This window comes from Suillus fuscotomentosus (assembly GCF_016647785.1).
Source record: "Suillus fuscotomentosus strain FC203 chromosome Unknown F5891scaffold_14, whole genome shotgun sequence".
Taxonomy (NCBI): Eukaryota; Fungi; Basidiomycota; class Agaricomycetes; order Boletales; family Suillaceae; genus Suillus; species Suillus fuscotomentosus.
Window position 1 is genome coordinate 535,576 of NW_024539526.1, and position 17,620 is coordinate 553,195.

The 17,620-nt window shown below is 46.2% G+C and overlaps 2 protein-coding genes across 2 annotated transcripts; one reads left to right on the forward strand and one right to left on the reverse strand.

Moving 5' to 3' along the window:
• The first annotated feature begins 9,820 nt into the window (after positions 1 to 9,820).
• F5891DRAFT_1020769 (uncharacterized protein) lies at positions 9,821 to 10,823 on the forward strand. The gene is made up of 3 exons (XM_041361141.1): positions 9,821 to 10,132; positions 10,186 to 10,293; positions 10,351 to 10,823. Exons 1-3 carry the CDS (start codon positions 9,895 to 9,897, stop codon positions 10,623 to 10,625), a joined length of 621 nt encoding a protein of 206 aa, XP_041228722.1. The 5' UTR covers positions 9,821 to 9,894; the 3' UTR covers positions 10,626 to 10,823.
• A 1,761-nt stretch (positions 10,824 to 12,584) lies between these two features.
• F5891DRAFT_1020771 (uncharacterized protein) lies at positions 12,585 to 13,596 on the reverse strand. Its single transcript, XM_041361142.1, has 3 exons — positions 13,184 to 13,596; positions 13,006 to 13,134; positions 12,585 to 12,955 (listed from the first exon to the last, which is right to left on the reverse strand). Exons 1-3 carry the CDS (start codon positions 13,395 to 13,397, stop codon positions 12,687 to 12,689), a joined length of 612 nt encoding a protein of 203 aa, XP_041228723.1. The 5' UTR covers positions 13,398 to 13,596; the 3' UTR covers positions 12,585 to 12,686.
• Positions 13,597 to 17,620: the final 4,024 nt, after the last annotated feature.

A 17,620-nucleotide genomic window follows, 5' to 3' on the forward strand; every position in this document is an offset into this window, starting at 1 on the left:
TGAATTGCTCGATGACATGACAGCTGTGCGTCGGCTTTTTGTTAATAGTGCAAACCCTAAAGACACAAAGAGCACAACAGTATGATCGATCCTATGTAGTTGAAACCCCAGTGAATAAATGATCAGGAAGTGTGTTTATGGAGAACTTGAAAGGCATGATCGTGCAAGTGATTGCCGCTACGCGGTTCTTTTTGTAATTAGCATTCGTCGATGCATCATTTATATACAGGAATATGATATCAACGATTATTTTGTCCTCCGAAAATAGGATATGTGAGGTACCTTGCAGGTGAAGAGCAGTTGGATTGTGATCAAGATGCTTGCATGTAGTAGGGGTGTAAGATGGGCGACTCGAAACTGTGTCGAGCATCTCCTTTGAAAGTGTACCTTGTATAATCGGAACTTCGACATAGAATTAGCGCTTGAAATAATGCAAGATTGGAAAGTAGTCCCTTCTAAGCAGACATGTTGGTGTATGAGTTCGTACATGAACAGGTCAAGTCAACAACTTCATCTATTTCATACCTCCGCTAGCACATTCTATTCACGTTCTAGATGGGCTGATATATCCTTGGCAGAGCATGAGACAATGTCCTATGATTGATTCTGATGAGAATGCGCACAATAGTTGGGATAACTGGCACTCCTCACTGGCTACAAAGGAGACATGGCTATAATATCAAGGATTCATGTGTTCTCTGATGTCACGTTCAGTAACAAACACGCTAATTGACCTCATGAGCGAGAACCTGACAGAAAACAACCTTGACCGAGAGTGACCGACAGCTCAAGAACGGAATAAACATCACCCAAAACACTCGCTCCAGCGTGAAATAGGTATAGTGCGCGTCGCAGGAAATGATTGGCGCAAGTGCATCACACGTTTTTCTCGATGAGAGAGCTTGGATAGCCTAGCGCCAATCAACAAATACATATCTGGGCATTCAGCTTATTTAAATGGCAAGCAAGATCATCAACACATGCTGGGTGAAGACATGGCTTTGGAAGCTCACATAGCTGCTGAATCGAGAGTAAGAGATGCGCTGATGACAAAAGGAGTAAGTAGTGGTTGCCACCTCAGGATCATACAAGTTCTGAAATGCAAAGCACGCCATTATCTCGTGCAAGCAGGTGGGACGGGTGCCGTCAAGAGATTCGAGAAGTGAAATGAGACATGATTGCATTGATTGTCTTTTGGTATCAGCACGCAGAACACAAGTTTGATGGAGTTTGTTGACTCGGGAGTCAATAAGCGACGAACCGACATCGGTCCGAAAGGATTCCCACGCATCTTTTAAGTACATTCGTGAAAAGTCGGGGATATCGCAATATTCACTGCACCCGGTACCATGTGTATACAAGGTATTTCCTCAAAATGTCTGATCAAGTGGGTTTAATCTTTTTCTCGCTTGCTTGTTCCCCACGTGCACGGCAATATTATAACACTCGTTCGCGAAAAAAACAAAATGGGTTAGTGGGGCTAAGTTTACAACCTTGATGAACCAAAGAGGACGATCGGAGCTATTATCATGTTCAGATAGGTGAGCCAGCTGCCATCGCGTTACTTCTGGCACTGGCCGATTGAGTCCGCTCCAAGTCTCTCATGCAAGCACGTTTAGGACAAGGAGCCGCATACACGGTATGCCACTACCCGTTGTGGAAATTCTGGCTCACTGTAGCTTCACTACGATGCACATCGCATTGCAGCAGGCTCAATGATTTATCGATCCGACTCATCAACAATCACAAGATAGTAGTAGTCGGAAAGCTGATCGGAATAAATTAAAGTTGTAAGTGCAATTGATCCGTGCTTGAAGCTTGGATTTCCATGTTCCACGGGACACTGCTAACTAGAACAAAGAGCACGTACTCGTCCTCAAAGTGATCTTTAAGCTTAAGCACAGGCCATCGATAATGATCCAACACGGATAATGTTTCGGCGATCGCCAGTTGACATGAATTACGGAATCACTTACTTTATCATATGACAGTCATATTCATCTTTCTACTTCGCAATTAAACAAGGTACGTAAACACTTTTTCTGATACCCGTGAACAGGCTGATGGCGTGTCTCAGTGACAACTAGGTTCTTCTTGTGCTCGATCCATGTACGTTGTGGCACTGGCGGGGAGACGTGCAGACATTGAGTCAACGTGGAGTATAACGCACTCTCGATCGATTCTGATATTGCTTGTAGAGTGGCGTCCAATATCCTCGAAGATGAACTATAATGGATAACGTTAAACAGTCTGTGCTCGTGGAGACGACAATGAATAAATAGTCTGCAGAGAACCCGTTCAAAGCACACAAACTTCATTCGAATCTCACCCAACACTTCACTCGAAGCACGCCCAACACCTTCAATATGTCCTTCAACTCAAACTCAACTGAATCGCCTCAGAGCAAGGCAGAACAGCAGCGCCTATACAGAGAGAAGGAGGGAGAGGGATTCGCGGATCTTCAGGAAGCAATTCGTGAAGTGACGGCGGGGAGGGTTGACCCGGCGAAACGCCATGAAACACTGACGGCAGGCATGTTAATTCATTCTGTCAGTATTCAATTACCTAACCCACACTCCAGCTGCACAGAAAATTAGAGAGCTCACTCGTCAGAATGAAGAGTTACGCAGACAACTCAACGGAGTCCCTCATTCGTCGTGGGGAGCGCAAGGTGCATCACCTGGCTACTAGACTCACTCAGATGCTAAACAGCACACAGGTGGTCAGACACACGGGGCATGGCCGGATTTCAACACTAATTAGTCTTCCTAAGATTATCTGTGCATCGTATCTACAATATGTAAGGACGAAACGTTTGATCCCGCGGAACCAATTCTCCTGTCTCTGCTCCAACTGTGCTCGTGCTGAGCTCCACTTGTCCTCTAAATTGGTCTAGTGCTATGTGCGCTTGACGTCTATCGATCATTATCCTCCTAACTACATACTCCTGTGCTGAGCTCCACCTGTGCCTCCACCACATTCAACGGATGTCAAGGACTCACGCTCGAGAATGCGGTACTGGACCTTCGTACAAATTCGTTCGCGCAATCAGCTTTACACTGCGCTATCGAGAGTGCGATGTCGAAGAGACATTCGGGCGCTATTTCTTACAAAGGCTGAGGAGAAGACTACGGCGAACGTAGTATAGACACGCGACGTCCGAAGGTGATCGGTACTCTTGTATCACATATAAATTATATAATCACTGAACGACTTGTCAACATCTAGTATTTACTATTGAGTCTTCAAATCAGAAACGTCTATCACAGGCTGAACGATGAACAATGTTAAATTGGCTGACTACGCTACTGATGTAACTCAGGTACTACAAACTCGTCAGCTCTTCGAAATATACTATCGTGCCAATCATGTTCATGTGCGAGTCTTTGTCCAGCCGCCGGCTCGGTGTCAATTGTGTCCACCCTTGTCATGCTGTGCTGCTCATTTGCGTGCCCTCTGACACTATCAGCCACCCACACGTGGATACCATCTACACCTTCCAGCACGCCGTACAACACTGATGCAAGCTCACATCCTGTTACCAATTCTCATTGCTCCTTTCTTGTTCTTTCGTTCCAGTGCTACATATATGGCGACCACCTGTACTTTTCATGAATTGGTCGCTATCCAAAATGTATCGTGACAATGCGACAATAAAAACTACTGGAAATGAAGCGGCTACATTGTTCTACCTGATGGTGACTTAATGGTAGCATTTGATGGATGCTCGCGCCATGAATCCCATGATTGATTCTGCAGTGACCAATGATGGCACTCCTACTCACACTTCACTTCTATGCAAACGATATTCACTGTCCTCCTGTTACCCACTGTTGTCTCGCCTTGCCCATGCTATTTTCACAGGAACCAATAGAACCTCTCAGTGACGGCAATCGCACGTTGCCTATTCTCATCGTGGCTGTGAAACAGACATTGACGAAGCTCTCCGCACATATTGGCTAATGGGGTCGCGCTTGCCTCGAACAGACTTTTTTCTCTCCTCTCTACAAAGCCTATTTTGCGACGAATCCAATGATAAAGTTATAAACACTAGCCGGCGGCTACCGCGAGTACGGACAACAGCTCTACACGGTCGATTCATCGAAGTCCAACTACTCAAGAGCCACTGCATTCCACGAATAACGTTTTATTCTCGTCCTTACTGCTCCTGTTGGACAGTGAAACGCAAACAGATTCCTTTGCGGCTACTCAAGGCTGCCAAGGTTTTACTCTCTCGCACGGTTCTCGGTTTCAGAACAGATCTTTTTATATAGATTTACAATTATGAACAATGACAATGTTCATCACTGGTGACGTTTAGGCTACAACGGTTCCGGATCCATTTTGGTTGTAGCTTTGTGATTGTGATCACGAAGTCCCCCTCCCACAAAAACTGGATCAATGGTACACACCGAAGCCGTTCTTTCACACGCCTTTGCAATCAATGATAATCATCACTAACAATTTGTGCGACAACAAAGATCGGTATCTTATCGGCGGGCAGTCGAGTTGATATCTAGGCCAGCCAGAACGTTGACAATATGACATCTTTAAGCTATGCCGGCTACCCAGTATAAATAAATCAACCTTGAGTTCAAGAACGAGCATGCATTTCATGCTCGATCTCCTACACTGCTTGCTCTATATTACTGATTTGTGATACGATATGATCGGGTCAGTGTTTGTAACTAAGCTTTTCAATATTAAGAATCGGAAATATTCTGCAACTCCCGGGATGATTGCATTACGAATTGCTCGATGCCACGACAGCTGTGCATCGGCTTTCTGTTGATACGCGAGCCCTAAATCCAACTAAAGATACAAAGAGCACAACGGTACGATCAATCCTACGTAGTTGAAACCCCAATGAATAAATGATCAGGAAGTGTGCTTATAAACAGCTATGGAGAACATTATGCAAGTGATTGCCGCCACGCGGCTCGTAATCAGCATCATTTATGTACAGAAATACGAGACCAACGTTTATTTTGTCCTCCGAGAATGGGATATGCAAGGTGGAGAGCAGTTGAATTGTGATCAAGACGCTTGCATGCAGGGGCGTAAGCCGGGCAACTCGAAACTGTGTCGAGTATCTCTCTTGAAGGTGTACCTTGTACAATCCGAACTTCGACATAGCATTGGCGCTTGAAATAGTGCAAGATTGGAAAGCAGTCCCTTCTGAGCAGACACTGTGTTGTGTGTGAGTGAAGCATTCATTGGCTGCCAGCGGTGCTCAACCTGACATCCTAGGAGAGGCCTTGCGGACTCGTATCAAAAAGACGAGCTTCCTGAGGAGAAAGAATCCAAGGATGAAGGGGCATTTTCGATCACCCCTGCGCTGTTACATCCGGCAGTGAGCTCAACTAGCGCTAGAAGACAAGTTTTGACTTGCACTTACTCCTACCGCCGTTAAAAAATCCCCAGTGGCGCCGACGAAGCATTCACCATCTTCAGATTTAGCTAGATGCGTATATATGAACAGGTCAAGCCAGCTTCATCGTGTATAAAAATATTCAGACATTTCGCAGATCAGATGCAGGACTAGAAATTTGACAATAGTATTATTCATCGCGTGAACACAAAGCGGCTCAGTAATTCAAACTGACCATTTCTGTTCTCAGCTTGCACGGATATTTCTTACCTCCGCCAGCGCATTCTGTTTGCGTTCGATGTCCTTGACAGAGCGCGAGATAACGTCCTACGATTGTGATGAGAACGCATAAAATGGTTGTAATAAGTACACTAGCACTCTCACCGGCTACAGTATCAAGGACTCATGCGTTCTCCGACATCACGCTCAGTAACAAACACACCAATTTTACTCGTGAGCAAGAACCTGACAAAAAACAGCTTTGACCGAGAGTGACCGACAGCTCAAGAACGGAAAATACGCGAGATAAACATCACCCAAAACACTCGCTCCAGCGTGAGATAGGTATAGTGCGCGTTGCGGGGAATGATTGGCGCAAGTGTATCACACGTTTTTTTGATGAGAGAGCTTCTTGTATAGCCTAGCGCCAATCGACGAATACATATCTGGACGTCAGTGTGTTTCAGCTTCAAGATTTAAACGGCGAGCAAGATCATCAACACGTGCTGGATGAGGACATGGCTTTAGAAGCTCGCATAGCTGCTGAATCGAGAGTAAGAGATGCGCTGATGACAGGAGGAATATGTAGAACACCGTGCTCAACGGCTGCCACCTCAGGATCATGCAAGTTCTGGAACGCAACTTAGCACCCCGTGATCTCGTGCAAACAGGTGAGACAGGTGCCGTCCAGGGACTCGAGAAGTGGAATGAGACATGATTGCATTGACACTAAGATCCTTATTTCGCGCATCTAGTATCAACACGCAGAACACAAGTTTCATGACAGACTTTGCTCAGTATAACAAACTAATATCTGCAGTTTTTTTGAAAGGGTTCCCACGCATCAGGGTCATTCGTGGGAAGTCGGGGATGTCGATGAAGCTGCAATGGCCAATTCAATTCACACCGTGACGGCGGGGAAACTGACATTTTGCCTTTGTCGCCAGTGAAATTACATTCGACAGAGTACTTGCTCTGGAACGCTCTAGGCTAGGTCTGGAATGGTCTAGCCAGGTCCAGATCTGCTTTTGATTGAAATCTTGCAAGACGTAAAACGTTGAAACCTCCGACTTGTCACAGCACCGGTACCGGTACCATAAGTTCTTCAAAATATCTTATCAAGTGCTTTTTTTCTTGCTTGCTTGTTCCCCATGTTCACGGCCACTCGTTCGCGAAAAGAACAGAATGGAATAGTGGGGCCAAGGTTACAGCCTTGATGAACCAAAGAGGACGATCGGAGCTATTATTTGGTTTCCATAATCTAGATAGGTGAGTCATCGCGTTACTTCTGAGATCAAGATTGACTGGCCGGTTGAGTCTGCTCCGAGTCTCTCATGCAAGCACGTTTAGGACAAGGAGCCTCGCTATGTTGTAACAATGTATGGAATGCTGCCCTGATCACATACACGGTATGCTGCTGCTCATTGCGTTCACCGTAGCTTCACTACGATGCACATCTCATTGCAGCAGGATGATTTATCGATCCGACTCATCAACAATCGCAAGATAGTGTATGATAGTAGTAGTTGGAAGGCTGATCGGAATAAATTAAAGTCGTAAGTGCAATTGATCCGTGCTTGAAGCTTGGATTCCCGTAGAACGCGGGACACTGCTAACTAGAACAAAGAGCACGTACTCGTCCTTAAGCGATTCTTAAGCACAGGCCATCGATAATGATCCAACACGGATAATGCTTCGGCAATCGCCAGTTGACATGAATTACGGAATCACTTGGCTTTCTCATATGACAGTCATATTCATCTTTCTGCTTCGCAATTAAACAAGGCACGTAAACACTTTTTCTGATACCCGTGAAAAGGCTGATGGCGTGTCTAAGTAACAACTAGGTTCTTCTTGTGCTCGATCCATGTGCGTTGTGGCACTGGCGGGGAGACGTACAGACATTGAGCCAACGTGGAGTATAACGCACTCTCAATCGATTCTGATACTTGCTTGCAGAGTGGCGTCCAATATCTTCGAAGATGAATAATGATGATAACGTTAAACAGTCCGTACTCGTGGACACGATAATGAATAAATAGTCTGCAATGAACCCGCTCAAAGCACACAAACTTCATTCAAATCACACAACACTTCACTCGAAGCACTCCCAACACTTTCAAGATGTCTTTTAACTCAAACTTCACTGAGTCGCCTCAGAGCAAGGCAGAACAGCAGCGCCTATACAGAGAGAAGGAGGGAGAGGGATTCGCGGATCTTCAGGAAGCAATTCGTGAAGTGACGGCGGGGAGGGTTGACCCGGCGAGACGCCACGAAACACTGACGACAGGCATGTCAATCCATTTTGTTGATATTCAATTACCTAACCCACACTCCAGCTGCACAGAAAATTAGAGAGCTCAATCGTCAGAATGAAGAGTTACGCAGACAACTCAACGGAGTCCCTCATTCGTCGTGGGGAGCGCAAGGTGCATTACCTGGCTATTGGACTCACTCAGATGCTAAACAACACACAGGTGGTCAGACACACGGGGCATGGCCGGGGGGAACTACCGCTATCCCCTACGTTCCTGAGTCTAGCTTCGGTGCTCCGGGGAATAACTTCAGCTCCGCGCAATATCCCGATCAATATTATCCGGGCAATGCTGCACTGCCGGATATGAACTACTTGCGAGGGTACCCCGGACAAGGCAGGGGCATTTAAGTGATATATCAATATTATCCGGCGGGAGCAGGATGGATAACATATGCCTCACTATTTATTACATTACATAGTCCCCAGTAGTTCTTCTTGTGCTTTTTGGAAAATGATTGGATCGCTCCTTTGTGAACTAATAAGAATATTATTAAGGATCCGCTTGGGTGATGGAAAATTAGTTTTTATACATTCCTAAGACGGCCAGTCAGCTTTGCCTCCGTCTTTCAGGTGAATTGCCGTGAATTTGATTTACTAACATTAAAATTCGATTGCTACCATATGAGTCTATAACGATTGGCTTGGTAACCTGTCGATCAATGTAATAGCAGTGATATTACGAGGGCATTGAAATGAGGCTGTGGAAGTAGTACCAGGTTGGTAATATATTTGGACGAAGATAAAAACATAAATATAGAAGCTGAACGTTCGAACTCCAATCGAGGCAACGTGGGTTCTGGTTTCCCTGATGCAGTGTTCACTACCGAAAAATATCGAAGGAACAATGAGGATGTATCAGTGGTATGTTTGTCTTCCAATCAGGACTTGATGTTGGAGTCAACACCGACGGACTCAGAAAAGATGGCAGGAGACCAAGAGTCATTCCCGACGACACCCGAAAACTGGAATCCAAGACAACATGGACGATCCAAGAGCAATCTTATGTATGATATCCATAACTGTGACATCAGAGACAGACAGCAGAAGTTAAAACGCGGTACGTTATTGACAGTGAGCCCGCTCCACTTGGGCATCGGATGTGTCGAACGTGTTGCACAAATACCACTCACCGCTCTATTGTATCGCGGTAAGGTTCGCAAGGGTTGCTAAATTGAAGGAATGACTTGCCGCCAAGGACTAAGGTCAGGCTTTACTGGTGCCTGTAAATAGACTTGGAGAGTTTGAGGACAATATACATTATGCTGAGAAGAATCACTATGCGTATAGCCTCGACGCTGCCTCATACGTGCAATAAGTCGCAGACCTCAAGGTACTGACGTGCAGCCCAGCCAATGAAATTAGGTTAGGTTGAGTTCGCATCCCTGAAGGCACCAGTGACGTGCAGCTCACACAATGGATTTAGGTTCTCAATGTGTACCTGGATATCTTTCGGACCCGACATCTTCGGACGAAGTTTGCTTCCATGAGGGCGCTACTTAGTTTATTTCGCATGAGTGTCGAAGAGAGACCTGAAGATACTATATGCTATACACGTTAGAAGCATCGAGGCGAAGAGAAGCGCGCTCGGATGTCAAACTGAGCAATAAGCCAACCGAGTGCACGCACCACCGTCGGCGGCACCCAACACACCACCCCTGCACGTCACCCCTGATTGGAGCATGATCCTGGGCGCTACGAGCGACCTTGAAAGTTGACACGAGGATCGATTGGGAACAACGAAGACAAGGCAACCATGTGGCATTCAGGCCAAATTCATGAGGTCAAGGGATTGAAGTCCGGCCGATGTCATCGTTGAGATTGCATAGCTACGAGCATTTACAGGATCTGGCGTCTTAACTGTGACTTGTGCTTGCACTACATCCGATGACGAGGCAAGAAAATCTCAGTGCTGTGTTTGTCACCTTCATGAAGCAAGGTAGCAACGGCAATGTTTTCAGTATTTAAGCCAATTGACCTATGACTCACTATGATTTATTCCCCTGTCGAGCAAGCACACTGTATATCCTCGTTCCCTCCAAATTCGGGGGCTTTCGACATGATGCATGACGATACCAAAGACCATGCATACAGGCAGAACAAGTCCACGCAGCAAAAGCAATACAGAGACAGGGAGACCGACGGCTTTGCAGAGCTTCGCGAGGCCATTCGCGAATCGACAGATGATCAGGAAACTCCCAAAACAAAATACGAGACGTTATCAAAAGGTGAGCATACCAGAGTAAAATTTGAGCTACAGAAGGATTCAATGCGTGATTAGCTGCGCAACATATCCGGCAACTTAACCTGATGAATCTGAAGCTGCAACAGCAACTTTACATGCTAAAATCATCGGGGACAAACGGCGAGGGCTGTATGATGACACAAAGTAGGTGTCAGCTTCTGCAGGTCTGGCTGCAAATTGTCTGATAAACAGACCCTACAGTGCGGGTACCTGACATGTCCTTGCACTGGAATGGTGATGTCAAGTCGGCTTGCACGCACCGGACGACACAAGTCGTATCGCAAAACACACTGCACGATTTTTACATCGGTATGAGCCCTGGGGTGTGCGATGCTGCCATGCTGGAGGGCGTGCGGGACCAGATGAGTACCGTCCCACGATACAGTAACAGCTTGAATCAGATCGACCAGTATACGTCCTTTGGATACCCTTCGAACCAACCTGCGTCTCGCATCTCCTATGATAGAAAATTATAATAGAAACTGAAGTAAATGTAGAATACTAGAACTTGCCGAGCTTTCTATAGGTGACGGCACGCTTATAATGGATGGTTGTAACTGGTTGGTGTGCTATGTACTTGTGTAAAATGCATTCAGTGAGTGTACTTCAATGGCGACATCTAGGCTCGTGAGCCTGACCCTGGCTTATGACACCATGGATAAAGCGGAGTGGCGAAACCAGATCTTAGGCAACTGGTCACGCGAGTGACGAGTCCCTGGCGACGGAGTTTAAATTCTGACAGATTCAGATGCCGGTCGTGCTGGTAGTAACCGGTAACAATCGCGTAGTACAGCTTATGTGTCTACCGTCGCGCAGACTGTATGCTATGTCGATGTCAACTCCAACCATACACAAGTTTGATCATCAATTTTGGCCCACCCTTGTCGTGTAGTGCTCTAGAAGCTATCGACAATCTACCAGTGGACTTTACGAGCACCCTTTCGACGAAAGCAAGCAAACTCTTGAAGCTTTCGCACAACTCACTTTTATTTTGTAAGGAACACAGCATCCTAAATTTTCAGCTCAAATACTTTATATCCTTGCTGATAGAGTATAATAAGAGGTCTGTGGCCGTCATCCGAAGCTCACAAAGGATTTTTAGGATGGCCAGGATTTTTTTTGTCTTGGTCAGGGCTAGCGAAGGATCGATAATCCAAATGAAGGGTTCAACAGATGGTACATTTTGGAGCATGAACGTGCGGGATGCATTAAGTGGTATCATTTTATCACCCTATTCAATGTTCAACGTTCAGTACTCAGTACTGCTCGACTCCGATGCGCGATGTCGATGATAAAATCGGTCGGACGCCCTCGCACGGAAATGGAACATGTACTGCTCAAATGGTACACATGTTGTTCAATCTGCACAAGTGAGATTTTCATCGATCTAGGTCTACTGACTATAGCTACTCCAAACTTACAAACCCGTCGATCTCGATGCGAGGGCGTCCGACCGATTTTTACTGGGCATAATGTTTAAGAAACTCCGCACTTCGCCTCCGAAATCTCTCCAAGATGATCCAGCCAGTCTTACCGTTACTACGTTAAGTACTTTAGTAAAAACTGGTTACGAGTCTAGGATACTAATCATATGATATGCACTTCGGCTCAGAAAGAACAGCATCTCGGTAGCACTTTGAAGATGATCCCACGGCGGTATGGACGACCCTTGAGCCACAGGCCTGTGTCAGGATGTCTCCTTGGTGGGTTCATCTGAATTTCTCTCCAGAAGATCCTCTTGCGGAAAGTGAGTCCATCCTCCTCTCCTGATCCTTCGTACTCATCAATATGTCAAAAAAAGATTTCGGCCTTGAGATACCATGTAATACATTTTAAGAGCCAACTTAGTGCATGTCGTTATAAATGGATGATAATCTTTTAATGGGTCTTACGTTGAACGCAGCATGCCGCGGAACTCAATCTGTGGTTTGTCGATGCCTTGCAAGGTTTTGTAAGTTATTTCAAAGTTTGAAGGTGCTAACTAAACTTGTAATCCGGCGGCATTGTGAGATTGGAGGTTTTGTCCGGCACAGCAGATGACTTGGTCCCATGTGATGACGGACAGCATGTTCAGATCCTTCCGCACCTGCTGTCCACATCTCCATATGTTGGTGCAATGTCCCGATGGAACCAGGCAGAAGATTGCAGGACACGAAGATGTGGAGTAGAGACAAATCGAGATTACTTGAGAAATTGACGATTAGTTCATGTTAACCCTGTAAATGCATGATCCGGCAAGTTGGAAAACCCCGGGCCTCGATGCAGGCGGGTTCGAGCGCGTCTAGAAGTCGGAATCTATGTTTAAACTGTGAAAAGCCCCGAAAGACTCGGGCCCTAGATACTCCACAAAGTCTCGGGAAGCACTCGCTTGTGAGTAGTGTCGGTGTCATCCGAGTCGAACAAGGGCTTACGATACCCAACCAAGCTGCCCGTAATCAAATGCCAGAATCTGAGAATGTACATGTGATTCACGCCGTAAATCGACCCCCAACAGATAAAAAATCTAGCTATCACGGGTAGTGAGAAGTTGATGTACACTAGGCAATTCTATTGTCCCATACATATATTTGTTCACCATGGTTGTAATATTGGCGATCCAGACTCCAATGAGAATTCACCTGGCTGATGATCTGATCATATGCCGGGGTTGTGCTCGTGTTCTCCAATGACACGTCATCGCACAGTTCATACCCTGTGTTGGTGACGTATGGATGTGATTCAGTCGGCGGTATGCCTGCGAGCTGACAGGGCTGCTCGATGAAATGATTGTAAAGTACAGGAGAATATGAGCCTTGCGTACAAGGATCTGCTGGGCGTCAATGAGGTGCGGATTGCCTGTGGACAGGATATACTTACTACTGATTGTTGTTGGGAACCCTCCTACACAACTTGGTGGCGTTTCGGAACCGGTTTGACGGGACTTTACATAAACTTGTTGTTGCAACTTTGCGTTCAACACAGAAAGCTCCCTAATCAGCCGTGCAGCTGAAGACACTCAGCTAATTTTATTTTTTCATTCAATATATATACACACCTTTTCGTAGAACATCTTGTCTTGTCTTGGGGTCTGACTTTCCTTTGCTAGCATGATAGATCTCCGCCCGTACCAAGGAAAACCCATCGAGCTCCTTGCTTCTGTACTGTCTTTGCAAGACCGACTTGTTTTGCTTTGGCATTGTTTCCACAAGGTGTTCAAGTTGCGATGGAGTTGAAGCAGCTGATGCGAAACAGGACAGTACGGTAGGCATAAGGTGACCTCGAGGCTTGCCTCCTTATATGCCGATCACAGTTGTGCCATCTGATAGGCGCCAGCGGCGGCCAATAGGTACAACTTACGTCCAGCTCCTGGCTTAACGGGATAGTTGAACCCTAAAAATCCATTGATGTGCAGGGACGAAATGAATTAACGCTCGCCCGCATGAAGTTCGGGTTTGGTGACATGGTGGCAAGGCTCAAGCCTTTTTCGTTATTCGGAAGCCCTTATATTTGGAGACGTCGAATCAGTGCGTGCGAATAAATGCACGTGATTACCTTCTGAATTCCGCCTGACGTCATGCACACCGGATATAAAAAAATTATGCAAACCTGTGCATGACGCACTGCCCAAAGCGCTCTAGTCGTGCGCTTTGCACCTCATGATGAGGTACAGGCGCTGGATTGATAGCGTACTTTTTACTTCTGGACTGCGTTATACTTGGAATGACGCTGATAAGCTGATCTTTGCAGAATAATAGGAAACCATGGCATCGCAATCTCCGTACATCCCGCGCTCTATCATGCCAAGGTCTGGGAGTATTACTACAGCAAGAACTTGAATGGCAGAACTCACATGGGCAGCGCTACTAGTACGCGTCTATTGAACTTGGAGACATGTGCATCTGGGATTGCCCAGCGAATATCATTGCAAAGCCCGGGGATGCTTCTCGGTAGTCGAGCTCTTGATTGGACGCTAGAATCAAGCCACTTTGGTACACGCTCCTAAGACGTGCACCAATCTGGGATCGTCACCGTATCATTGCAAACCCCGGAGATGCTTCTAGCCAGTCGAGTTCTTGATTAAACTCCTATAGAATCAAGCGACTTTCCTCCTTTACGATATACAGCGTACACGATCCTCGGAGCAGCACTTGACCTACAGTGCCTAGTACCCACGATTACTCCCGAAGTTGACGGCTGCTGGGCAGCCGAAATTTGATCTGTCGTCCTAGTTGGAAGGAGGCATTGCAACGCTAAACTCGGACCATATATACTAGTCACTTCGGAATGGAAGTTAGCGCAGGTGAGAGGTCTGCCAATCAATGTTTCGGTTCAAGCCACTGGTGTTTTTTGTCCTAGCTTGCTGTAAAGTTATTTGCCCTTTCTTAGATACAGGAAGCCGAACTTCCAGTGAAACTTTTTCTCAAAATAGGAATTGGCACGACGATTATTTTCCTAGTCTGACTGTCGAACTGTTCAATTGGTTTCTTCCGAGTCGAGTGCCTCCTGTATCGAATCATCGATTAAACACTTATACGGATTCATCGGATCACTGCAGGATGAGAAGGCCGTCAATGTCGGTAGAGGCCGATTATTTGACGCTTGTGATAAGGTCTCAAGTCAAGTCCAGGCTCCATAGCGCGAATATCTTCCTTATGTTGCATAGTACACAGCACTGAGTACTATAAACAACCAAAGTGATTTTTTGCAGGGTTGCAGTAGATAACGGAATTCTAAAGACAGTTGTTGAACTCTCTTGCATGCTGAGCGCAGGACTAGTAGGCTACTACTTATGTACCCATGCAGCAAGCAAGGACCTTGCATAATTAGTTCATTGCTCTTTTTCTTGTAAATATGAGGTACAAAGTATTATAGCTAGTATGCACTCCCTCTGATGCATTGGTAACACATAGAGATACAGTATGTTTTATTTGGTGTGTTATAGCTACTGATCGTATAGCAAGCCCACTTCACAGGAAGGAGCAGGGTGAGGTATGGGCCGGCTAATTGAGGAGGTACGTCGTGAAACTATCAGATCACAATACTTTTTTTTTCACGTTTATTGTCATTTTAGGTTGACCCAATGTTGACAGTACATGTGGTTTATAATACTGTATCGAAACTTGTGGCTGGTAATTCCTGAGGGGATGTGAAAGCTGGTCTGGTATGAGCTAATTGGGTGCGGGGTGCTTGCGCGAGAGCACGAGACAAGGTACTGATGCAGGATGTGCGGGACCCGGGTATATGCGGAAGTATGGACATTGGTTTCTAGACATGCGCAGAGGACGCGATACATGACTTATATTTGCCTGCAACTTGCAAGGTGGTCTCAGCCAATTGAAATCGCGCATCGTCGCTATTGAAGTACTCAGGAGGATCGACTTTGGTGCTATTCACCAATTATCAGAGTTGACAAGAGTTCCGACCTCTTTTCATCACGTTCTTACGTTACACTGTTCGGTACCTAGTTTTTGCCACAACTCGGCGAAATGGTGGCGTAAGAGGGCACTGCATAAAGAATGGCATGAATTTTTTTCGTACATGCATGAAAGGCTATATGTATAGTTAGGCTCAACTGTAAAACTAGGGGTCGGCGTTGCCGACGTGGACCTTGCTCAGCTTTGCGCCTGTTTATAGCTCTACCGTGCTCGTTTAGTGTGCCGGTCTCTATTCCTGTTCCTTTGCACAGAAGAATTCCTATTCTCATTTTCAATAATAATTTACAGTACAGAATTCTGCGGGATCATAGAGAACGCACAGAGACCTCCAGCCATAGCAGAGCTCTCACCCGCAAAAATGAAATGAATTGGACACCAGATGAAAGAAAAAGCAAAAAAAAGGTATGTGTAGTACAGACTTCTGCGGGATCACAGAGGACGCACGGAGACCTCCAGCCATAGCAGGGCTCTCCCCCGCAGAAGTGAAATCAGGCGAAAACTGAGTTTGCGAAAAAAAAAAGGGAGTTGCACGGTCAGGACTCAGCCGCAGTGAAAACGAAAAAAAGCAGGTCCGAAAATGACGAATATTGGAAGGGAAGCGCGCTAGCTCCGCCCTGCTACACCAAAGGGAGTTACACGGCAAGGTGGGCGGAGCTCTGGGCGCGCATGAGCGCAGTGCGCCACTTGTTATTACGAAGTGGCGAGATCATTGGGTAACAAGCAGGTCCGAAAACGATGAGTATTGGAAGGGATCGACAAAGTCGAAGTCGATCCCCACGAATCGGAGGTAGATCATAAGTTCGCACGGTGACGGATGAACGTGCTATTACTAATGCACCATCGTATCACGTTGTATGGCGTCACTGTATTTACTATTATTTGGAAATCAGTCCATGTGAACCTGACCTTGCTTCGCAAGGTAACAACTCAAGTGGGCATTTAGGTATATGGACGGTCCTGTCAGTGTACTTGGCAGTCGGTGCGCTTATATAAGCACCACGTAAACTTCACTGTCAATATTAATGCTGATCCATCGCTGATCCATTTATTTGGCTTTTCCTGTCAAGAAGAAATGATCGAATCATTATTGAAGAAGCATTCAAATATTCAATCAGTTTGTATTGATATATACAATCGGTCGCAGCGAGCTCAGCTGAGGCGAACTTAACACATGTCTCGAGGCTACCACTAGCTAGTGCCAGACGGATCTGTTGCTAGACATCGCGACACCATTTAAAGATGTCGGACAACCTGGGTTCCACGCGCCATCCGAGTGTTGGTGTCTTTCATCCACATGGTCATTACCCCACTTCCAGTCAGCCAATGGGTGTTGGACTGCGAATAACAGGTCAATGGTCCTGTGCTATATCTCGTAAAGTGAAGAAAGCTTACCCAGATGACAGTCGATCGAAGCCGTGGCACCATAGCCTGGTTCCGGATGTGGCGATTGATAGAGTTCCTCCAACATAGTGTTGCGATAATAAAGGAATTCAATCATTTCTGTAGCTGCGGTGAAAATGTCAACGACGCCACGATTAGGGGCTAGTTGGCGAAATCGGGTTACCTTGAACAATCGTCCCAAGTCGAGTCAGATAGGTATTTGCGCCTGGGGATATGTCATAAAGTAATTTTTGGAGTTGTGCAAGTGCATGCGCTTCTTTTGCCCGGTACTGCCGTTGCAACATGGCCTTGTCCTGGGCTGAACTCGCACGCTCCAAGCTTGCGGAGTGCGATTGAGAATGATGGAATGAATGCATGACCACAGACTCGGACATTTCAGTGATCCACAGATGCGTTCACTAAAGGATTAAATACTTGTCGTCCAGCGACGGACGAGTACAAGGAGCGCACAGGGTCCCCTTGGCACGCCTTTGAACGAGCAGTATGACACGATGATACTTGCACTTCAGAACGCCGAGATAACGTTAAATCTCTACTTGCGTGCTCACCGTGGTAATAGACCATCGAGGACATCGCTTGCGATGATACTAACCTGATGAGCTTGCACATGATGCCACATTCACTGGCACGTTTGTTCAAACCTAGATGTGCAAATT